Source organism: Megalops cyprinoides, chromosome 23 (genome assembly GCF_013368585.1).
Source record: "Megalops cyprinoides isolate fMegCyp1 chromosome 23, fMegCyp1.pri, whole genome shotgun sequence".
Taxonomy (NCBI): domain Eukaryota; kingdom Metazoa; phylum Chordata; class Actinopteri; order Elopiformes; family Megalopidae; genus Megalops; species Megalops cyprinoides.
The window spans coordinates 16686205-16710206 of NC_050605.1; the positions used below are offsets into that span (position 1 = coordinate 16686205).

Below are 24002 nucleotides of genomic sequence, written 5' to 3' on the forward strand. Positions count from 1 at the left end.
TTCTGGTTCAGTTATTTTCTTTGTAATACTAAGCCAAAATTGAAAGTTCATTTACAATTCATTTTTGGGTCACTGTATCTTATAAACTCAATAAAATTTAGTAATCATTAAGCACCTAAAAGGCATCCCAAGAACACAGAAAAATCGAACTTGAGAAGCCCTGTGTAATATACAGAGGGATGCGTTCTGGACTGTTATACTTCTGAACCAAAACAAAGAACACTCAGCTGCTAATACAAAGTGCAAATGAACCATGGATTTACAAAATTTTAATTTTCACATTAGAAAAAACTAAAGTATGACAAAAACAAAAAAAATAAGCCTTATACAATTGTAAAATTTCATGAGTGTGCTCTGAAAATAGCAGCACACCAGCAGATAACTAGTAAATAAGTAGCAATGAGCATTTTTGGGAAATACATAAGACATAAGACAGTGTCATTCAGGGACTGGCCTTATCTCTCCTTGGGCCAGGTGAGCGGACAGGGCAGGTGGGGGTGTGTGTTAGCTCCTGGGCCGGCAGAGAAGGCCTCGGATCCTGCGGACCAGCACCTGGATGAAGGTGTAGCGTGAGCGTGCCTGGCTGTAGATCACCTCCACCTCCAGCAGCTTCCTCTGCAGAGAGTCTCCGAAACTGGCGGCTACATCCCCCTGCAGCTGAAAACACACACAACAGCATTCAGTCACTGTGGGAGTCCACCACATATTCTACAATAACTGCACTGGGAGTGACAGACAATCGCTGCACTGTGGCATTCTCCTGACGCCCACGTGGCCATAGCTACGCCAACTACAACTCCCATGAAGCTCAGCTCTCACCTGATCCAGATCCTGCCTGCTGACTTGAGACAGGCCCAGGCTTCGGCCCCCGCTGCTCTGCAGCACGCCAAAGGGATCTGGGATGGCGATCAGAGAGACGTTGTTTAAAAAGGGGCGAAAACACATACTGTAGTCCTTTCAGTTCGTAATGGTAACAGACAGCACTTGTAAGGCGAGAGACACAAGCCATCCCAGTCTAAGAACATGCTCTGTACATACTAGTGCTAGGCAGAAGGGAGTCCTTTGGGTCGCTGGGGGTGCAGTACAATAGGTAGTACTCCAGGTGGCGCCACAGCACAAAAAGGCAAGTCTCAACAATGTCTGTAAAGAGGAGGGCTGTCAAGGAATTAAGTCTCTTGCTCTTCCCGCCTTCTTAAACTGACCCATCCCCACAGTTCTTTTCCCCCGTTTCCTATTCGGTCACAACCAGGAGTGACACGACTTAACCCCAAAGTGATCAAACACACTGTAGAGGAGTGTCCCCTGGCATGAGACTCCTCCCTCTTCACTACCACAGGGAAGGATACAGGAGCAGAGGGCCAGCAGCTTGGCCCGGTTGTTGATGAGCTGGACCAGGCGGCGCTTCGCCAGAACACTCCGCTGGACAGAGGGGATTTTGTCCACCCCTCCAGAGCCGTACACCAGGGCCTGGCAGAGCTGGGAGGGGAAGAAAGTCTTTCAGTTAATTCCTCTGTGAAAACTGAACTGATTCTACCCTGACCGCAGTGCAGACGGAAAAAGAGGAAACGGCACAGTCATGTGACTTTTTATACAACCGTGGTCTTCAAAATACCAAAATCTTACCTCACTGACCTTAGAAAAGTCAACGCTTTATTAGAAAATAAAACAACATTTGTATACCGCAGCAGGACACTGCTGTAATACAGTAGCGCTAAAATGAAGCTGTGGTACAGCAGCACTGCAGTGAGGCTGTGGTATATTAGCACAGCAGTAAGGCTGTGGTATATTAGCACTGCAAGTTAGCGCTGCATGTGGTACATTAGCGCTGCAAGTTAGCGCTGCATGTGGTATATTAGCGCTGCAAGTTAGCGCTGCATGTGGTATATTAGCGCTGCAGTGAGGCTGTGGTATATTAACGCTGCAGTAAGGCTGTGGTATATTAGCGCTGCAGTGAAGCTGTGGTATATTAACGCTGCAGTAAGGCTGTGGTATATTAACGCTGCATATTAGCGCTGCATATAGCTTTGCAGTGAGGCTGTGGTATGCACCTCTTTGAGCTCCTCTGGGGGCAGGTGATCCAGGCCCTGCAGTTTGTTCAGGCTCTGCTGGTGGCTCTGGTGGAAGCGGAAGAAGTCGGCAGCGGCGTTCTTCAGCAGGAAGAGCACCAGGCCGAGGCTGGGCACCCGGGAGGTGGGCACGGCGGGCACCGGCAGATCTGGGTGAGGGAGAGAAAAAAGGAGTCAGTCAGTCAGAGGGAGGAGAATCAGTGGCTATATACAAGTGTGTGTACCGCAATGTGAAAGCACAGATGCAGGCTATATTGATTATGGAAGGGAACCATAGCAGGGAGCACACAGCAGGACCATTAGGACAGTATATTATTAACTGTATAACAGTAACCACACTTTTTTTTATTTTTTATTGATCTATGCAACCTGCATCAAATCTCTGCATGTATCTGTTAGGTGTGTAAAATGTGGAGGCTGGGTTAGTGTTAATGTTTGTGTGTGTGTTAGTGAGTGTGTGTGTGTGTGTGTGTGTTAGTGAGAGTGAGTGTGTGCATGTGTGCGTGTGTGTGTGTTAGTGTGTGTGTGAGTTAGTGAGTGTGTGTGTGAGTGTGTGTGTGAGTTAGTGAGTGTGTGTGTGTGCATGTGTTAGTGAGTGTGTGTGTGAGTTAGTGAGTGTGTGTGTGTTAGTGAGAGTGAGTGTGTGCATGTGTGCGTGTGTGCGTGTGTGTGTGTTAGTGTGTGTGTGAGTTAGTGAGTGTGTGTGTGTGCGTGCGCGCGCGCATGTCTGACCTGCGCGGGGACCCTCTCTGGCAGCCGGCTCGGTGACAGAGGGGCTGAAGAGGCAGATGCTGAACTGGGCCTTGGCCGAGCTCTGCAGCAGCAGGGTCTGGCAGTACTCCATCACATTGGCACAGATCTGAGGGGAAAGGAGCACAGGTCGGTCGTCAGGCTCTGTGGTGCGGTTTTTGGGGTGGAGGGGGGGTCGGCAGTTTTGGGAGGGGTCCCTCCGACCTGCTGCGCCGCCAGCTCCATCTCCTCCCGCCGGTCGGCCGGTTCCCCGGGGGCCGCGCCCTCCTCCGCCAGCTTCAGGATCCGCACGCGCTCACTGCCTGCCAGCCGGCCAAGCAGAGACAGGCACTGACGCTGAGAGAGAGGAGGAGGGGGGAGAGAGAGAGAGTGAGAGAGGGGGTGAGAGAAAGAGAGAGAGGGAGAGAGACGGAGACAGAGAGAGAGGCAAAGAGTGAGCGAGTGAGAGAAAGGGAAAGAAAGGGGCAGAGAGAGGGAGAGCAGACTGAGAAATACTCAACAAAAAATAAAAGGAGTTATGCTTTGATAAGAAGGATATCTCCCTCCCCCAGTTCCAGACAGGTAGCATCACAGGCTGCCCAGTACATCTGATTATTTACATTGTTTTACACACTGTATCAACATACTGTATTAACATGCGCTGTAGGTTGCGGTCAATGTCCAAACTGTATTTCAGCAGAACAAAACTTCTACTGCAAGCCCTTTCCAATAGCACAGTAACACTGTGAAAGAATTAAATGGATTCTTTATGCAGGAAAATGGTTGTACCTGGAACCTCCCGATGTGCCCCTGGAACTCCATCAACGTAGAGCTGTTCACATCTGGCTCCATCTTCAGTACTCCTAACACACATGCAAACTTAACATCAGCCGGAAGCCGAGCATCTCTGCCAAAGCTTCAAACCCGTACGCGCACACATACCGCTGAGATTTCCACTCAGGTGTGTTCAGGTATGTAAGGTGGCTCAAGTATGTGAGGTGATCAGCACTCACCCAATCACACGATAACCGCTTTTATGAGGTTTTAGCAAGAACTCAGCCAGTCAGTCAGTCTAGTAGTCTAGTAACGCGACGCTGCAATGAATGTAATGCAACGTTACGTAAAGCGGCAACCGTTGGCTGCTGGCCGACAGCGGCTCAGTGGGACAGTGGCAGCCTGGGACTGAGAGCGGCACGGAGAGGGTTAACCGCAGGCGTGCGGTACCTGGCAGGGCGGTCTTGCTGATGATGCCCGTGATCATGGAGAGCTCCTGTAGGGCGCCCATGCTCAGTTCCTGGCAGCGCAGGATGGACTGGATGGTGTCTGAGTGAGCGATCAGCCAGTGTAGCACCTGGGGAAGCATTCACACACAGGCTACAGTATCTCCATCTGCACACACACACAGCAGGGCTCCCGCACCCAGCTCCATCCACAGTTACCTCACTTTCCTGTGCCAACTAAGGAAAATATACGCCTATTAAATAGGTCAAAGCTTCCACGAACAACACATTTAAAAATAGAAATATACTAAGTTCAGTTAAACTGCTGTTCACTGTAGTTTACATGAACAGTAACTGTGGACACTTTGAGGTTAACACACACACCAGGGCTCCCACACCTGCCTCCATCCACAGTTACCTTACTATCCTGTGCTAACTGAGGACAAAACCCATGAATCCCTTCCAAATTATTTAGGTTATATATTGGGTATTACAGGTAAAATCTTCCATGAAAGATACATTTTAAAATAGAAATATATGAAGCTCAGTTAAACTGTTATTCATTGTAGTTTTTATGCACAGTAACTGGTCGCTCATGCTTTCAGATTAATGCGAGGAACGGAATTTCTCAGCTCCAAAGAGATCAACTGCTGACGCAATTGGCAAAACACCGTTACTTTCAAGGAAGGAAAAAAACAGCTTCATAATGAAATAAATTTTACGTATTATTAAGCTCTCCAGGACAGTGGGCTGGTTTTCATACTGTCAGGTGGCTTTAAGGAAAAAAGCGGAGGGAAAAATCTAATATTTAAAGTCAAATATTCATTTGCTAGGAATGAATAAGCATGAAGAACTCCCATCTGGAGTACCCATGCACATCGATTTCAATCTGGAAAACATACACCAAAAATCATCCCCCCGTGTCTGACAATGTGTAGAACACACACACACCTCAATCTGGAACCAATATCAACGCCTACAAACAATACCACCACCATCACCCCAGCAAGGCACCAGCCATGAAGGCCACTGAACAGCTGAGAATGTATGACTCTGAAATGTGCATTTACCTGTGCTGCCCCCTCCTGGTGTTGAGTGGAAGTGAGGATGACCTGGAGGAGCCTGAGGGCTGGCAGCAGGATCTGTCTGTAGAGGTCGAGCGGGGCGGGGATGAAGCCACTGGGGTCCCGCTGGCCAAACACTCTGCGCGGTTACAGGGCAAGAAGAAACCACAATCTGTGTTACACTCCCAGTGTTCCTACCAAGCTAAACAGAACAACAGGATCATTTCCTGCCATTTTCCTCATAAATCTTTCATCTGTATCTCCCTGCAGCCCATGTCCACGCCCTCCTTCCTCCACACCCCACCTCCACCCGGCGCCCCACCTGTGGGAGTCGCTCTCGGGGAGCATGTCGAACACCTGGCACTCCACCAGCTGGGCCACCAGGCCACAGCGCAGCAGCTCCACCGCCCCCGGGCCTGTCATCGCCACCCGCATGAGGAGGGCCTGCAGAGGGAAGGGGGGGGACAGAGGCAGACACGGGATCAGTCATCAAAGGGGGACAGTGTGTATGAGGAGCTGGGATGGACACAATACAGTAGGTCTGAGTTCAGTTCTCTGAAAGGTGGCGGCGATAAGCAGTAACAAGTGACAACACCCCCAAATTCCCCTACCAAAGAGGCCCGACGGAATGTGCGTTTGGTGCACATCGGTATGTGAATCTGCTCACCTCTGTCTGTGTGTGTGTGTGTGTGTGTGTGTGTGTGTGTGTATATTTCATGGAGAGTTTGTAAGTGTGTATACAGGTTTCTCTTGTGTGTGAGCAAAAGTTTGGACAGACTTTCCTTTCTGTATCTTTACCATTTTCTCTATTTTAGAATAAGAGTAAAGACATCAGAACTATGAAACAACACAACTAGAATTACACAGTGAACAAAAAAAGTGTAAAAAACAAATCAAAAATATTTTACATTCTTAAAAATAGCCAAAAAATATTTTTAAAATGAAATATTTTTTTAAATTATTAACTTTTTGGAAAGATATTCATACATAGACAAATAGAAATTGTGAAGTTGATGCCTAAGAAAAAAAAAATCAAGCATTCAAGATCAAAATGTCTCTGAATACATGTTCCCCATTATCTTAATCAGGTGTGTCCAGACTTTTGACCGGTACGGTATGTCTCTTCTGTGTGAACATGCACGTTTCTCCCTCTCGGATCTCACCATCTTGGACTCGTAGACGTAGAGGGGTTTGAGCAGCGGGGGCTGGGGCGTGAGCAGGGCCTGTAGGGCAGCGTCGTCCTGCCTCAGACTCTCCACCAGCACGCGCAGGTACCCGCTGTTACACACGAACAGCAGCCACTGTCTCTGCCGGTCGATGGATATGATCCTGTTCAGCACCGCCAGCGCCAGCATCTGGGAGACACACAGAGGATTATCCGCCCTTTAATTAACCCCAATCTGAGAGAAACGGAGAAGATTATTCCCTCTAATTAACCAGCAGGATAGAGTTATGAACGCCACTCACTGCCTAGTGCAGCGGTATTAAAGTCTTCATATACTGCCAGTGTTATTTCATTACTTGGCAGATGCTCTTCTACAGAGCAACTTTGTATTTCTACAGATTATGTATTTGCATAACAGGGTATTTACTGAGGATATTCAAGCTAGGTACCTTAAATCAAGGGTATGATGGCAGTGTACTATTCAGAGATAAAATCTGCAACTTCCTTTTTCATCCAGCCAATTACCCTACGTTAACAGGTCCAATTAGTTAATTACTTCTGATTTGCATTCTCATTGTGAATCGTCACGGTCAACGAGAACACACACAGCTACTGTATTACACTAAGAGCAAACAGTATCAGAACCTTCAGCTACCAACAAGAACCTCATGGATATGCAAGTATGGAGGAGAGAAGGGACACAGAGTTTTACAGTTTCTGGTATTGTAAAGAAAGCATATAAAAAGGAGGGCACCATAAGCACGGAGGTGATTTGTTTTGAATTTCGTAGGTCAGGTGACCCTGAGCGGGAGAGCCGGTGGCGCCCCTACCCTGCCGATCTCGTGTCCGTCACAGGCGTCCCTGCACACCACCTCCATGAGCGCAGTGCCGTAGCTCTCAATGATGGCCAGGTTCTCCCTCTGCAGCTTGGAGAAACCGTCCTCTGGAGCCGTGAGACGCTCCCACATGGACTTCCCATCTAGCACAGAGAAAGGGGGGGGGGGGAAGAAAAGGGGAGAGAAAGAATAGACAGCAGAGAGGATGTGGGGAGGGAGGGAGAGAGAGAGGGAAGGAGGAGGAAGAGAGAAGGGAGGGAAAAGGGCAAGATGGAGAGAGAGGGAACAATAAATGTCCAATCATAAAAAAGGAGGGCATTGCTGTTGTACCCTAAGGCCTAGTACTTAATTGCATCAGTAAAATATCCAGATGTATAACTGGGTGATTTGTAAACTAAGTTGCCCTAGAAAAGAGTGTCTGCCAAGTAAATGTAATATCATGTACTGTACGTTCATGAAGCACACTCATCCGAGCTAATTTTTGTACTTCTTTTGAACTATGAATTATGAGTTATCCCTATACCTCAGTGTAAATGTACTTCAACACACACATTTATACACACCTGTCTGCAATGTGTCTGGCTCCTCAGGCTTCTGAGCGATCTGCAGGTAGTAGAGTAGGGACCCATACAGGTGTGCACGCAGTCGCTGGAATCCTCCACCTGCAAGACACGAACACAACCAAACGCTCCATATTATCACATTACAAAAATACACTGCACATGCGCACCCAGCTCCAAACATAACCTCCTCTCAGATCTACTGGAAATCACTTTGGAGTTCCGTGTTAAGCGTGACTGAAACATAACCCTGGCCATCAGCTTTACAAAAGCTCTACCAGCGACAGGCAGGTGAGAGAGCTGACTCACCTGTGCAGAGAATGAAGTCCAGCAGTTTGCGAAGGATCAGGTGTAGGGCGGAGTTTGCGATGGAGGCGAAACCTGAGGAGGCCCCGCCCTCCAGCCCCGCCCCCTGCTGCTGTTCGGAGAGAATGGAATGGCTGAGGTTCGCTGTGAGGGTGAAGACCGCCCCCGCAACCACCGGCATCAACTCCACCGCTGCGTCTTCCGACAACACCTGCGGAGAGAGAGAGTGCACATGAGAATACAAGTGTGCCTACGGCTAACACACACACACACACACTCTCACACACACCACCTGATTGTAGACAGAATACAGGATGAAATACAGGAAGCATGTGTGCCACAACAGGTCTTCATGAGTGACTGACAGAAGTCTAAAAACTGGTCTTGGCAGCTAAACATCAAAATTTGGTCAAATCAGTGAAACACCATGAACAACTCATCGCTTCCCCTAAACAACTCATCGCCCCTCCAAACAAGGACCCCATCATGCTCAACTCAACCTATCCAACTCCTCATAGCTGAACATAAAAACGTATCCACACCCAAAGCAAACTCCCAGACTCCTCTGGCTCCGCCTCCTCGCTCCTCTCCCTCGGTGCCTCACCTTGTCGTGCAGGTCCAGCAGCAGGTCTCGGATGATCAGCTGCCGCTCGTCGGTGGGGATGAGGTCGAAGGGGCAGGCGGTGAACAGCGTCTCCACCAGCTCCCTCCAGGACTGCAGGGCGTGCCGCTTGGCGCTCAGGCTGTGCCGCACCTGGTTCCTCTCCACCACCTGCTGCAGGATGGAGTTCACCTCCTGCGCGCAGAGAGGGACAGCCCGTCAATTCACTCATATTACACAGGGCAGCACACTCCAGCTCCACCCAATAGGATCACTCTCACCTCCATCAGTAGGGGGCGCTGACCAATGGCTGCTCTGCCCTGGAGGGCGTTGACTTCTGCAACTAGGACTCTGTGCAGCAACTGCCAATCAGAGGAGAGATACAGTGGGCCATTAAAAACAGTGGTCGGAAAAATAAAACCAAGAGCTACTGCACCAAGAACATCACAAGGCAGGTTGCACAGTAACAGAGAAATGGGATGAAGAGACAGAGAAAGGCATTTAATAAACAAACACGCACACACCTTGACGTTGCAGACAGTGTGTCCGTGCTTGTCGACATGCTCGCAGTTGGAGATGACCTGCTCGATCTGAGCGCGCTCAAAGAAGTCCAGCTGCAGCAGCTCTGGGACCTTCTGACTGAAGTCAATGGCATCCAGGATGCTGAGGAGTTTCCTACGCACTGAGAGGGGGGGAAGCATCACGATTACATCACCACACAGGAAACCATTACATCATAACACAGCAAACATACCACGGTTACATCATCACACAGGAAAGACACCATGATTACATCATTTGAAGACAAACATACCCACAAAAGTCACCAGGATTACCTCAACCCACATGCAAGGTACCATGATTACTAAATGTAATGTAATTGTAAGAGAATGCATCACATGTTACAGCCATGATCATGTAACTGAAATGCTTACTTAAGGCATTGAACGTGAATGGGAGAGAAGTTACAGCGCAGCAGAGACACACTGAACAGAGGCGAGAACCTAATAACTAGTCTGTAAAACTAACCTTTGGAGGCGGTGTCAAAATGCAGGAACCCACTGACAGATCGAGTCTCCTCCTCCATCCCCGTTTCCCCGTCTGCTGTGGACAGAGGAGAGTGCTGCTGGAGAGACTGCCAGGACTGCTGTGTGCGTGTGTGAGAGTGTGTGTGTGCGCGTGTGTGTGAGAGAGAGTGTGTGTGTGCGTGTGTGTGTGCGTGTGTGTGAGAGTGTGTGTGAGAGTGCGTGTGAGAGTGCGTGTGAGAGTGCGTGTGAGAGTGCGTGTGCGTGTGTGTCTGTCTGTCTGTCTGTGTGTGCGTGTGTGTATGTGAGAGTGTGAGAGTGTGTGTGTGCATGTGTATGTGTGTGTGCGTATGTGTGTGTGACAGAGTGTGTGTGTGTGTCCGTGCGTACCTGTGTGCTGCGCCATTACATGCACATTCCTCTCATGCTAAATGTGTTATTTGCATGCTGTGTGTGTGTGTGTGTGCATGCTGTGTGCGTGTTACCTGCTTGAGGAGTGTATGTGTTACCTGCTAGAGGAGTGTGTGTGTTACCTGTGTGCTGTGTGTGTGTTACCTGCGTGGCATGTGTGTGTTACCTGCTAGAAGAGTGTGTGTGTTACCTGCGTGCTGTGTGTGTGTTACCTGCGTGCTGTGTGTGTGTTACCTGCGTGCTGTGTGTGCGGCTGGTCGTCCAGGAGCAGGTTCAGCAGGCGCTGCGTGTGGGAGCGTTGGCGGTTCAGTGACGTCACCCGCAGCTCGATGGCGGCGGTCTTCATGAGCCAGGACATCTGCGAGAGCGCGGCGATCTTGGCGTCTGGAGGGAGGGGAGAGAGTGACCTGGCACGATCAAAAGCAGCAAACACACTGTTGCATATGTTAGGTCTGGGTCACAGACCCATCACACGCGCACTTTGATTTTCTGACTAGGGCTATGGATGCCACCATGCAACCACCCTTCCGGGTACACATAAAGAGGTGAGCCGCTGATCGGAAGAGGAGGAGAGAAAAAAAATTGTGGCAAGTGGATGGCCCTGTTGATGACCATAGTTTTACTGCAGTCTGGATGGAGTGACCAGTAGACAGCATTTGGTCTGCCCCATGCCACTTTTGGCTTTGTTTTCATACACTCACACAGTACTCAGGTTACACTAGCTACTCCCCATTACAGCCACTTGTCATTGTTTGTTTTTGAGCCAGGGAAGCTTTGGTGTGATGAATACCACTGAGACACTCCTCTGAGGGCAGGTGAGCTCACCTGGGAGGATGAAGGGTAGGTGCTGCAGGTGGGAGTACAGGAAGTCCTGGCTGGTCCTCAGGTAGCGCATGGTGGGGCCCGACGTGTCCGAACACGCACACAGCTGGTAGATCACCTGAACAGGCCAGACACAGGTCAATCCACCTGTCCCCACTACCTTGTCACAAGCACGGAGATCTGTTGTGGGTCGTCATATTACACTGAAGCACTGCACTACAAATCACATTTTAAAGACCTATCACATTTACATTACATTCATTTAGCAGACACTCTTATCCAGAGTGACTTCCAGCACAAAAGAACATAAGCATACCCATTCAAGTTGAATGAGCAACAGATGACTAGCATATCTGTCACAGTGGTGTGAAGAGGAGTTGTGGCAGCGGGCAGGTGTAAGCCACAGCGCAGAGTGGAGATGTATGTGTGGGGGACAGGTGTGTTGTACCTGGTAGCAGAGCTCAGCCAGGTGAGGGGCCTCCTGGGTGAGGACGGGTCCTGATCGCCTCTCACAGCCCCTCTGCAGCAGGCTGAGAATGGCGTGCAGGCAGCTTCGCGGACACCCCAGCACTCCTGAGACACACACACGCACACACACGCACACACACACAGAGGTTACTCCACTTGTGTTCAGTCCTAGCACACAAGGCTGTCAGTTCTCTAGATGTCATTGTACCAGTGAGCCCAGTGGTGTCCTGGGTCAGTATGGTTTAGCACTGTTGTAGGGGACCAGGATTGTCAGGCCCAGTGTGTCAGTGTGTTTGGAGGTCATTTAGTCTCAGAGTGAATGAACAGAGAGGTAGGTGTGTGTGTGTGTGTGTGTGTGTGTGTGTGTGTGTGTGAGAGAGAGAGAGAGAGGGTAATTCAGTCTCAGAGTAAGCAGATGTTTTCAAGGGTCATTTAATCATTTGACTGAGTGAATGTCTATATAGGCATGTGTGAGGTTCCTTTTATCTCAGAGAGAATGAGAAAAGGGTCTAAATGACCCTCACACACCTCAGAGTGAATGAGCACACAGGTGAATGTGAGGATAGTTAAGTCTCAGCTCATGAGCTTGTGACAGGGCCCCAGTGCTGATCAGGGCGTACCTGCGTCCTGCAGGTTGGTGGTTGAGACGGGCTTCTTGAGCTCGTAGCCCAGCAGGTAGAGGGCCAGGTTCGGAGGCTTCAGCTCCAGAGATGTGATCAGAAGGTTCAGGATGTGGACCTTGGTTTCATGCCGGGTATGTGCCACTCCCTTCTCTGGGTCAGAGTCTGCATCATTCAAACCAACTTTATTTCAGTTTCAGTGACCAAATGTAAACATTTACTAATACATACACCTTCTCTCAATATGTTTATGGTTTAAGGCATACAACATGACCTTAATCGAGACAACCTTGGAAGTTCATGCTGACCGCACTATTGATAAACGGGTTCTGATAAATGCCATATAATGGTGATAATATGATTAACACAACTGTGACAAGGTTGACATTAATATAAGAACCATATAATGATCATAACATTGTCAGAGCCATAATGGTGTTAATAATATTAATAGCAATTCGACTTAAATTAACAACAACTCCACTTACCGTCATCCTTCTCTACGTCCTCTTCTGCTTCTTCATTGTCCAGACACTCCACAAATCCTGCCATCAGCTTGTCACTCACAGTCTAAAGGCAGACAAATCATCCAATCACCGGGCAGGCTCAACCCAAACAGATATTTACACTACAACTTTACATGTACCATACGTGTACTGAAGAGTTTCCAGGTAATCTTAGCTGTTCGTTTAAAAAACTCTGTTCTGAGGAGGCATGAATGTGATTAAAAAAAGGCAGGAAGAGAGGCAGGAAGTGACCTCACCTGATCATGTGTGAAGTCTCCCACGAGCCGCGTCTGAATGTTGGGGTAGCGGGCGATGTGGCACAAGATTTTGGCACTCAGGAGGCCAGCTTCTGGGATGGTGCTACTGTGGTACAGGTACCTGAGAGAGACAAACAGAACCAAGTGAGCCAAATATCCACTTTCCACTTTCTTTCCACAAATGCCAAATCCTGAGCCATTTTCCCTCTAACTATTTAGGTCATCTGGTTTGGCAGCAACTATCACTTCATGCTAAGTAAGAAAAATAAAATCATTGAGTAAATTTCTCAGATCTTGTACACGAAACAGTATGTAAAAGAACATCATTAAACCGCTGAGCCAACATCTCATTCCACTATAATCCTGAAATGTAAAGTTTTGTGTGAATGTCACACAACCCATCTATTCCCACACGTTAATGAACACCCTAATATCAGACCGTGTGAGCGTGCTCCTCTCTCAGACTGACCTGGCGATGTTGACGATGTGGTCGGCCCGCCGGCTGCGGGCGCTGATGCCCTGAAGGAGCTGCTCCAGCGGGGACACCAGCAGCGACGCCTGGCTCTCCCGCAGCAGGTCCATGAACACCGCCTGCTTCTGCAGGGCCAGGTCCAGCAGGCACAGGCAGTGCAACACCGCCCGCTCCAGCTGCTTCTGACCTGGGGGGAGGTGGCGTTACGGAGGGGCGTTACGGAGGGATGTTACAGAGGGGCATTATGGAGAGGCACAGAGACACATGAACAAAGGGAGATTACACAGAAAAGACAGGGAGAGTGGGGAACAAGCATAACGAGATGATAATATGCTTCAGAGCCAAAACTGCCCCACAACAGTTTTCAATCCAGCTACAGTATTATACCAGGCTAATAAAGTGCAACCCAAGAAGGAGAAAACTCACTCACAGTGGTGATTCGCTCATACACAAACACACACACCACACACACACACACACGCACACACACACACTAACCGGGGAAGGGGGCGTAGGTGTCCAGGAGGCAGAGCCCCTCCTCCAGCAGCCTGAGGCAGAGGGCCAGCATGGGCGAGTCGTTCAGCAGGTGGAACATCAGGCTGTACCCAGGGGGCTTGTGGGCAGGAACCTGCTCCCCCTGCTGCAACACCACCTCCGACAGGAAGTCCCCGGGCTGGGGCTTGTAGTCCCGCAGGAGCTTGTGGAAGACCTCCAGCACCGCCTCCGCCACCTCCCACTGCAGCGGGGAGGAGAGAGACACATGCTTTCTGCGTCAAACATACACAGCAGCTGATTTTTGTGTAATAAAAACTACAGGTGTATCAGGGCACTGAGTGGCTCTGGGTGGAGTAGTGTTCTCAGCGGTTCCAGGTGTGCTTGTGTGCAGCAGTACCTTTTCAGCTGCACGGCGGTAGGCCCGGGTGGGGAAGGGAAGGAAAACGGCGTCGCGCAGGAAGTCCAGGTAGGGCTGTAACCCGGGCGGGCGCAGCCCCACCCCCAGGTTAACTGGCAGAGCCGTCTCCACCAGCGTGCTGATCAGGTGGCAAAAGGCCCGGGTCAGAGGGTACTCCTCACAGCTGGACTCAATCTCATTCAGCTCCACCTGAGGGGCAAGGAGAGGGTCAGACACACACACACACACACACACACACACACACTCATACATAATAGCACAAAGAGAAATGGTGGGCTTCAACAAAGCACAGTAAAAAAAAAATCGTACCTCTATCCCTGCAGTTGGTCTCTGCCCTGGGGCTCGAACTGTCTGGAGGATCTGTGGACAACAGCAACCAGCTTCAGCGGACATATCTGAACACCTGTGCACTATACTTAGCAGCCATTTGTTAATGTATTTTGGGGGACATGGGGGTTCTTGCCCCTGACTCTGTCCCACCTTACCTGTGCATATTCCAGGGACTGCCACAGGGAGGCAGCGATCTCAGGCGACTTGCCGAAGGCAGCCAGGCAGTGCAGGAGCTCCCCCTTGAGGGAAGGCGGGATACTGCACTGCATGAGCCCTAGCATCACCACCACGGGTGTCCACTGAGGGTGTTTGCACAGCGTCAGGCGAGCGCTCTCACTCTGAAACAGGCCAGGGTACGGAGGGCAGGAACAGGAAAATATCAATCACCGGACGCCCCAAACGGTGGAAAAACTGTACAGTTACTGTTCATTTATGACCCCACCCTCTGGAAACAGAGCCCGAGCCCCGCCCTCACCCAGGTGACAACGGTGGTGAGCAGCTGCAGGAAGGCGGTCAGGCCGTCCAGCTCCCGCTGCGTGATGCCCCGGAGCGGCGGGTGGCGGTAGTGCGCCGCGTCCACGCTCGGCAGGTCCCTGCGCAGGTTCTCGTGGTACAGCATCAGAGACTGGAAGAAGTGGTCCCAGGACACGGGGCTGCCCGCTACTGCCCCCTGCAGGTTTTCCCCTGGGGGAACGCGGCACAATCCCAGACACGGCATCTGTAACAGGCTGCTTCTCTATGCAATTTCATTTACATACAGTACCAGTCAAAAGCTTGGACACAACTTATTTTCCAAAATTTTTTTTTGAAAGACATAAGTCATTAGATCAAAATGTCTTTGCATGCATGTTTCCCATTATCTTAATCAGGTGTGTCCAAACGTTTGACCGGTACTGCAATTACAGTACGTAAATGACACATCATGCCTGATTTATGCAAAAAGACTAGGAAATCATAAAAAAAAGTGTGCATAGTTACTGTGCGGGGTTCCGTTGGTGCGGAGCAGGCAGAGGCAGTACTGGGCGCACTGCGGCCCGTTGGCCAGCCCCTTCAGCATGCGCAGGTAGGGGATGTACAGGGTGGGCGGCAGGAGGTCCCCCATCTGTCGCACGAACTTGGACAGCACCACCTGCAGGATGGCACAGAGCACTGCATCCGTCAGCTCTACAGGAGGGGCTCAGCATGGCGGAGAGCGAATGCAGCGTCTAACAACATCCAAGAGGAATGCATCTCTACAGTGTCTCCCCTCACAAGACATTTTATATTTCAATGGGACTGTTCCTTTATGAAGAAGAGTATCTACAATTAACGATTGCTGTATTGAGCAGCTACAGACAATTCATAAATAACTGAAGTTCTGGTTCCTCTTTTTTCCTATGGAAAAGAGTTAGAAGTTTGTAGCAGGGGGGCGCACTGAGGTGACTGACCTGCTTGTGGGGGGGTCTCTGCAGGGCCATGCCCAGGTAGGAGCCTGTGAGTGAGGTGTGCTGGAGCGACTCTGAGGGACACCAGAAATCCAAGGCCAGCTCCAGGCTGAAGGGGTCTTTGCTGTAGAACTCTCCAATCTGGACACCAGTGTACAGGAGAAGGAGGGTGAAAACGTGTCGTTTACCCTAACTGTCATGAACAACTGACGCTGTAACACAGATGACAGAGAGAGGTGAACCCAGTGCTGACCAGGATCATGAGGTGGTCCAGGTCTTTTCGCAGGGGGGTGGGGGGCTCAGTGCCCATCTGCAGAGCCATGTGCACCAGCCTGGCGTCCTCGTCAGCACGATTCCGCAGCTGCTTCACCTGCAACACAGCCCACACTCAGACACAGCTGTACAATACCACCTGACATACATCTGCAATAACACCTTCAACACCACAGACTTACATACACACAGAAGCAGAGTAACCTGAGCTGTAAACACTGCTTAGCTATACTCAGTCCCCACAGTAACCCAGTTTCCATTATTACTGCAGTGACCTGCTCTGTGGCGCCCCCTACCTTCATGGGCATGAGTGCGAGGAAGTCCGTGATGAGGGAGTGGAGGCGGCGGGTGTAAAACTCCTCCTGGGTAAAGCCCTCGCAGCCCAGCACGCCCTCCGTCAGGAAGAGGAACACTCCATCCAGCAGGGCCTGGTCCGCCAGAGACTCGTCCCCCTCCGTAAACTCCACCAGAGCTGCAGGAAGAGGGCATTCACCTTACCTCACAGCACAGGGCAGCACAGAGCAACTCAGGGCAACTCAGGGCACCACAGCCACCAGAGGAACAAAACCGCTCTACGGGAGTTTCACTGCCCAGACCCCAGGGGGCATACTAAGCATGCGATTACAGGTTCCACTTCAGCTCTTAATTAGTTTTAGGTTTCATTTATCTGCTAATTGAACACTGCTCTGTAAGAGACACCACTTGTTAATCCTTTGTGGGCAAGTGTTTGTGAGAAAGATACATGCAAGGGGGAAATGTAACGGGGAAAACTACAGCAGAGGTATTTTATTGGTTCATTACAGAGAGAAAGGGAGATGTTCTGCAGTAACGCAGACGGCAGGTGGCAGAGTGTGGGGAGTGGAGGTGTATGGGCTGCAGTACCTGCTCCTTGCGGCAGCTGGGAGAGTGCGCGCAGAGACAGGGCCCAGGCCAGCCGCACCACCGCCTGCAGGCCCGGCAGCTTCCAGGGCTGGCCCTCCACCAGCCGGCTGTGAACCGCAGACACGTACTCCTTCTCTGTCAACAGCGGCAGTGCCTGAAGGAGGTCTGACACAAGCAGCAGGGTCAATACAAGTGACCTTACACGAGACACTACTACCACTGCGGCATCTGTTATCAGTTTATGCACAGAGAAATATCATCAATAGTCAGCAAAACATCAAACTGTTTTGCAACTGTAATAAACCACATGTACATACAATGTTGAAAACCTTTGCTCCAATTGTCATCACTCAAGCACTGGACAGATTTACTGAGATTCGTCCTCACTTCTTTAGAATACCAAACTTCAGAAAAAAAGCAAAAAGGTTATTATTCTTCCTACCTTCTCTGTCCTCTGTTCCCTGTTCCAGAAAGCTGACATCCAAGCAGTACAGCAGAGCCATGACCAGAGCCACATTCACGTTGTCCAATGAGCCGTCAGCCTCTGGTGTCACTGTCTCAAGGTGACCAATCAGGGCCAGGGTGTCATCCTTGCTCAGAGGTGTCTGGCAGGTCCAGGAAAACAGACACTCGGCGAGAGAGAGGCGGCACTCCTTGATGAGATCAGCCACCTGAGGGAAAATGAGGAGAGAATAAGGACAGGGGAGTCACAGGACAGGTCTCCTCCATGTGTCTGCTGTTAAATGAGGGCTCCTCTCACCTCCTTCCTGTGCTTCTCGTTTCCCAGGCCGCACTGCTTCTGCAGGCGCTCAAACTCCCGCGTCACGCCGATCTCGGACACCAGCGTGAGGATGCGCTGCGTCAGGCCCTGGCTCATCAGCTCGTCTGTGAAGCGCGTGGTGAGCGCCACCAGCTCAGGGCTGAAGGAGACAGCAGACAGCAGACAGCCATGAAGCTTAGAGAACAGGTGCAAACACACTTTGCACAAACACTACAGGGAGCCTATAACAATGAATGCTTGTTATTTAAGACACGAGAGACAGAGCCGGAGAAAAGTGGAACAGATTTTGGAGAGGGTTCACACACTCCTCTTGGCTTCCCAAGAGGGGTAACAAACCGCACTCAGTGCTGCTGTTGTCACCCCACCTTGTAACCATGCAGCATGTGTGACCTTGACTTCACATGAGGGGTAACAAACTGCACTAGGTGCACTCCACTTTGTAACTGTGTTTTGTGTGACTTTGACAGCATTAAGAACAGACAGGGGGGACTCGAACCTGTATTTAGGCACGGTGTGAGCAAGGCCAGGGAGTACGGAGCCGTATCTCACCTGAGGTCCAGGGTGAAGGTCTTGCCATGGCGGGATTGGATAAGCGCTCGTAGAGAATTAGCCAGACATCGTTTGCCGTCCCAGTACAGGAGCACAGCCACCAGCCCACGCGTCAGCCCGGGGAAGTATGGCTGCTGATGCTCTCCTGCACAAACAGGGAGAGTTATTCAAGCTTTAGTAACTCATTCAAGGAAACAGCCCCGGAGTGGCTTTCACAATGACACAACAAAAACTCGAGCGTGCTTTGTATCAACCAACAACACATCTGAGCTCCACTTCAAACTACACTGTACCAGTCAATGAATGTTATAAAAGAAATGTCTGTTACTCACAAAACTTGGGTATGTAGTGTGGGTGCAGTCTGTTAGCATGTTAGCAAGTAACCCATCTATGAAGGAGCGAATGTCTGGATGCATCTGTCCGGTGTGCGTTGGGCCTGACGTATCCCCTCCCAGGTGATGGAGTTACCTGCCAGAAGCAGCTCCAGGGCTGCCATCTCTCCCATATCAAAGAGATCACTCAGTATGAAGGCTTCTGTGAGCAGTGCCTCTGGAAGGAGTCGGGCCCCTTGCTGGCCCTGGATGGAAATGCCTTCCAAGCTCGCCTTCCGTACCTTCTCTCTCTGCTCTGCGCTCTTTGGCTGGGGGAAGACAGAGAATACAGAGAATACAGACAATACGAAGTCATGCAATCATCCTTTTAAACAAAATATACGGCTGACTTGCTGTGACTCATTTAAATTATAAGCTTTTCTTCACCACAAATGTAGGGCAGCGCTGCTGACACACTGCTCATCGCTTTTTAGGTCTCAGAAATTAATTTTATCACTAGCAAATTATTCTTAATGACAGGGGTTGCAGCCTTAAAATGAAACCTGCAGCACCGTAATGCATCATCTGCCTGTGCACATATGTTTACAGTCAAACCCAGATTCTCAGCCCTGGTCCTGGAGGCACACTTCATATGCTGGCTTTCACTCCCATTCAGCTGATTTTCTGAAAGTACTGGTCCTTTCGACAAAGCTGAGGTTGGTGTTTTAATTAATCTGAATTCACTGCTCTGCTGTCACTGAAAAATGACTATCAATCGATGAACTTGAAAAGCTGTCTGCATGAATTTGAGAAGATCACATCAATAGAACTCACAGAAACACCTTTACCTGTGACAGTCTTTTAGAACAATCAAACCCCCAAAAACCCAAATCTATAACAAAAACCCAACTATTGGCACTTGTTAAGAGAAAGCACATCAATCAAACCTTTGTGAGAGTTCAGCTGGAATGAAAACCAACATACAGACTGTGCCCTCAGGACCACAGTTGGGAGGCATTAGTCTAACCTATATAACTCAAGTGGGTGCTCTACTCAGGTACCCATTCACCATATAGGCCTTTGAGTTCCTTGAAAGGGATGAGAGACGCTGTATAAACGCAATTCGTTATCATGACCGGTCTACAGGCGCGGGCCACAGGCGCGGGCCACAGGCGGCGGCACTCACTGGGTTCTTGAAGAGTGACAGGAAGTGCGGCTTGTGTTTCTTCAGCTGCAGGCCCAGCAGGTGGACGCTCTCCGCCTGCCTCCGCCATACCGCCCCCTCCACAGTCTCCCACAGCTCCTTCAGCGGCCCCCACAGACTGGCTCCTGCGTAGGGGGACGACAGCCTGCTCAACACAAGGCCTACAGCACAATGTGTGGAGGGGGCTTCATAAACTCCATGAAGCATGGACCCATCATGTCATCTCAGTGACTTCAATCAATGTGTTTTTCGTACAAAGAGTAAAGTCCTCAGAGTGGTTGGGTTATACAGAGCAAAGCAGTGATTGACAGCACTCGATATGCCCACGTATTAGGAGGTTCATGAAGCCTCACTCTACCATCACTGTTTCATGCTCTTTCTGACAGGTGAAGTGCCCATTAACTACAGAGGTGTACAGCTTCAGTCTGTATAGAGGATACTTGGATCTCCTCTACACTAACACGTAGATACAGATACCAGTAAAACAGAGGTGATTACTTTTTTTTTTTTTAACTTGACCCCTTTTAGACGTTAACAAAGTGTAAATTTTAGCCACTTTCCTACTTTATCCTACTTTGCTCTTTAAACTTGCCTTATTCAGCTACTTGCAAACAAACCTTACTCAACTTTTCATTCTTAAGATGAATCTAGATTGATAAAGATGCTCTCATATTCCAAGTTCTGATTCATTTAAGGCCATCATAAGCACTGTAGGATAACAGATTTAAACTAAAACGTCACTCAGGACAAGGACCTATGCTGTGCATCAAACAATCAATGCAGGAATTTTGCCAGAGACAATAACCTGAGGTGAAATAAATACATTTTCAATAATCAATTTCTTAAACTGGAGAATGGCCTGCCAGGGCAGTTTAAAACTCTGTTAAATATGATATGAAAATCACAAATCTGACCCGATCAGGGACAAAATAAATGATCTTCTCGTAAACTCCAAGGTCTCGCAGCGTTCACCTTTTAGTGGTAGATGATTTCCCTGATGTAGTCAATGATTTCTCTGTTGTAGTCAGCAAGCTAGCTACACAGGTGTATTTCAAGACGAACTGTCCTAACAAACACCACATAACACCACAAAGCTGTAGCGGGAACAATCAGGAATTATAAATAATTACATCGTTTTAATTAGCCAACGTTAGCTACTTTACCGGTTTGTTTACCTAAAACACGACCACACCTCTACATGTCATTGCAAACCGAGCACGTAAGACCACACATGTATAAATGTACGTACAGGTAAGCGTTACCTGATTTATGTATTGTAATTGTGGAACAAAACGTAATTTCACTTTTCCAACGTTGCAGAAACAACTAGCTTACTATATTAACTAGCATGTGCTACATGAATAAATGTAAATGTAGCTACCTATACTGTTTATTTTAACTCGAACTTGCCAGCTGGTGAGCTAGAAAACTATCCTTGCATACTTAGCTAACTATTTATTGACACGTCAGTTATTAAAGCACATAAAGTGTATATACACATAGATCGTTAGCTATACCGTTAACCCAAGACAAACTGCGCACTGAGCGGCAGGTCGTAACGTTACTATCGCATTCGATTTGTAGTACGGCACGTGATCCAACCTGTTCAACAACAGCAGCGATAGCACATGTATACACTAGCATAAAACCTGTAGCGTACAGTGGCAAGGACACATTTGTTGTCTTAGTAAACTAGTCATTTACAAAGATAACCAACTAGCTAACCGGCGAAATATGTAGCAAGCACTGACGGCATGGTAGCCAGCTAGCTAACATTTGGGCTACAGCTGAACTTGGCTAACCCCAATAACTTAATTAGGTGGTACTAGCAACAAATTAATTATTAAAACTATACAGACAACTATGCAAAGGGGCTGTTATGGGGACTACAATGTACATTTTTGTTTGAAGGTCCGTTTGTAGTTTCAAATAGATTTTTGAAAAAGAACATACCTGAATTTACCGCCATCTGTGCCGCCATCTTGGAACCAGATCCAGTTCCCTGGTAGATGGTCAGGCCACAGATACTCTGTGCCAAACAGATATTTAGCGCTGAGAGTTCACTGTACTTCCGTGTCGAGGACGTTCTCATTGGTGATTGGACGTTCCGGTGCTATACACGTTGCTATGCCAGCTATGGATGTTTTATATCTAACAATATAGATTAATAATATGCATGACGAGAAAGAAAAGCATATCGTTTTGCTTTATACATGGCAGATATGGATATCCAACGTTTCATACTCGTAGTTGAAGATCTGTTCTCTAAATAGAGCATCTTTAATCGAAACCCAAGCGGCCTTAGACACATGGTTGTCTAACAATGTGCCAGGGTGAAAAGCCCATGCCGAATACTTATTTTAAGCACAATAACTGTTCGGTATTTACAATTACCAGGTCAGTGGGTTTACATGATATTTTAGTTTTACGATATATAAAACTGTATGCAGAATAATTTTCTGTTTTTATGTCGGAGTGATTTTATTATTTTTATCCCCTTTCAGGCAAGGGGTCTTGGGCACATTGGCAGAAATCCAGCTGGGTTTTGGGGGATGTAGTCACAAACTTTCTGTAAAGTAAATACAATGTCTATGACGTAGTCTTGCTCTGCAGTCTGATTTGTTTAGTATCATATCTGTCACCGGGTGAGTCGCTCACTACTGGGTTGGAGGTTGTCACGAGTTCATGCTACGATCAAATCAAGAACAAAACTGCCTTACGTTTAACAATATGTAGAATCCTAGAATGTAGGCCGTCGTATTCTGGCAGAGATTAAACTATTGCCACGGCAACTGAGATTCTTTTGTATTACAGATCACAGACAGCCGCTGCTCCATCGTTTTTAAGGCATGTTGCTCTCAAAGGACCACTGCTTGTTCACGCAAAGAAATCAAGAGCAGACGCTCCAATTACGAAATAAGAAGAAATATTGATATCTGAAAATCGCAAACGAGCGTCGCACTTGTGAACCTGATGCGTTACCAGAGGACTATTGCAAAATATGGGTAGTCAAGCCTGACACACCGCGCTAGGTTTGAAGTCAGGGAATCCCACTCTGCATCAGTACCTGAGGATGTCTCACCAGGTGCATTTCATTACTGCCCAGTACTCACTGGTGCAGCCCCTGCCTATGAGGTTGTAAAGAGCTCACCATGACCCCAAGGCACACAGTTACCAAATGTTTCTATCAGCCTAGGGGGTTAATCTAGTGGTGGCCAACCTCACCCGGAGCTAGAAAGTACCTGTATCACTGCTGAAGGTCATAACATTTTTCATGTTTTTAATACCTGATTCATTTCTTGTCCAGAGAGAAATCATTTTATTACCCTTTTATTTCTACGTTTATCTGTTGTGTTTTATACTTCACATGAGAGGGAGTTGGTGGAATGGCCTTTTTTTCAAATGTACATTGCAGTTCTGCTGGTTTTATTGGTTTAGGTGACAGGGAATACTAGACTGATTGTTTATACTACAATAGCACTGTATGTATTTCACAGGACCCAGCAATACCAGTTTAATCACATTAAATTACATTAATCACATGGAGTGACACATCCATATAATTTAAAGATTAGTGGATATCAACTGATGTCAGTGAACAAGCACTGATATACCACGGCAGTGTGCAAAATTAAAAGACACATGAAGGAACATGAGAAATACTGCTGGCAACAAGGAATTTATTTGTTTGTTCTGAAATAATTCTATATTGTAAAAGTAACAATTCTATACATTTTGAGGTACAGCATAAAGGACAAAGAAGAATCTTGTTCCATCCCAGGTTTATTCTATAGCCGTGGCACTCTAAAAAATACTGTTCAAATTCCAGCACTGTTCTCCTTCACATTGTGATACAGTGTTTGCAACATGGTAAAACGGCAGCCATATTTTCCTTTAGATTATTTTTTTGTTTCCCCATTATCAAATTATGATACATTTCTGCAGTGTTCTGTCTCATTGCAATACATGTTGGTGAAAAATGGTGATATTAGATGGGCACTTAAATTTGACACTAAAAACACTTCAGATATTTAAATTAGTTAATAAATCAATTTTTATGTCAAATGACACTACATTCTTTGTCTTTGAATATCCACATATGAACTCTATTCATTGCCACTGGCACTGGATATGTGATGTCACAGCAGAAAATTCAGAAAATGGATTTTTTCTTTAAAAAAAAAAAAAAGAACAGTAAATGCATGAT

At 48.2% G+C, this 24002-nt stretch overlaps 1 protein-coding gene across 2 annotated transcripts; it reads right to left on the bottom strand.

Annotated features, from left to right (window-relative positions):
- Positions 1–327: 327 nt before the first annotated feature.
- nup205 (nucleoporin 205) lies at positions 328–21805 on the bottom strand. 2 transcript variants are annotated; one of them, XM_036517977.1, is made up of 42 exons: positions 21749–21805; positions 19778–19920; positions 18749–18920; positions 18281–18425; positions 17711–17870; positions 17393–17621; positions 16951–17115; positions 16365–16540; positions 16049–16165; positions 15799–15936; positions 15350–15500; positions 14847–15055; positions 14527–14709; positions 14351–14401; positions 14021–14230; positions 13627–13864; positions 13126–13315; positions 12657–12777; positions 12382–12463; positions 11894–12058; positions 11254–11378; positions 10809–10923; positions 10218–10367; positions 9577–9648; positions 9072–9229; positions 8829–8909; positions 8551–8742; positions 7950–8157; positions 7644–7742; positions 7075–7223; positions 6243–6434; positions 5402–5523; positions 5086–5218; positions 4020–4146; positions 3585–3658; positions 3021–3152; positions 2799–2925; positions 2049–2215; positions 1347–1476; positions 1039–1140; positions 820–896; positions 328–657 (listed from the first exon to the last, which is right to left on the bottom strand). In XM_036517977.1, exons 1-42 carry the CDS (start codon positions 21774–21776, stop codon positions 505–507), a joined length of 5958 nt encoding a protein of 1985 aa, XP_036373870.1. In that variant the 5' UTR covers positions 21777–21805; the 3' UTR covers positions 328–504. The 2 variants fall into 2 exon arrangements, with proteins under 2 accessions (XP_036373870.1, XP_036373869.1); XM_036517976.1 differs by having other exon boundaries at positions 9577–9651.
- Positions 21806–24002: the final 2197 nt, after the last annotated feature.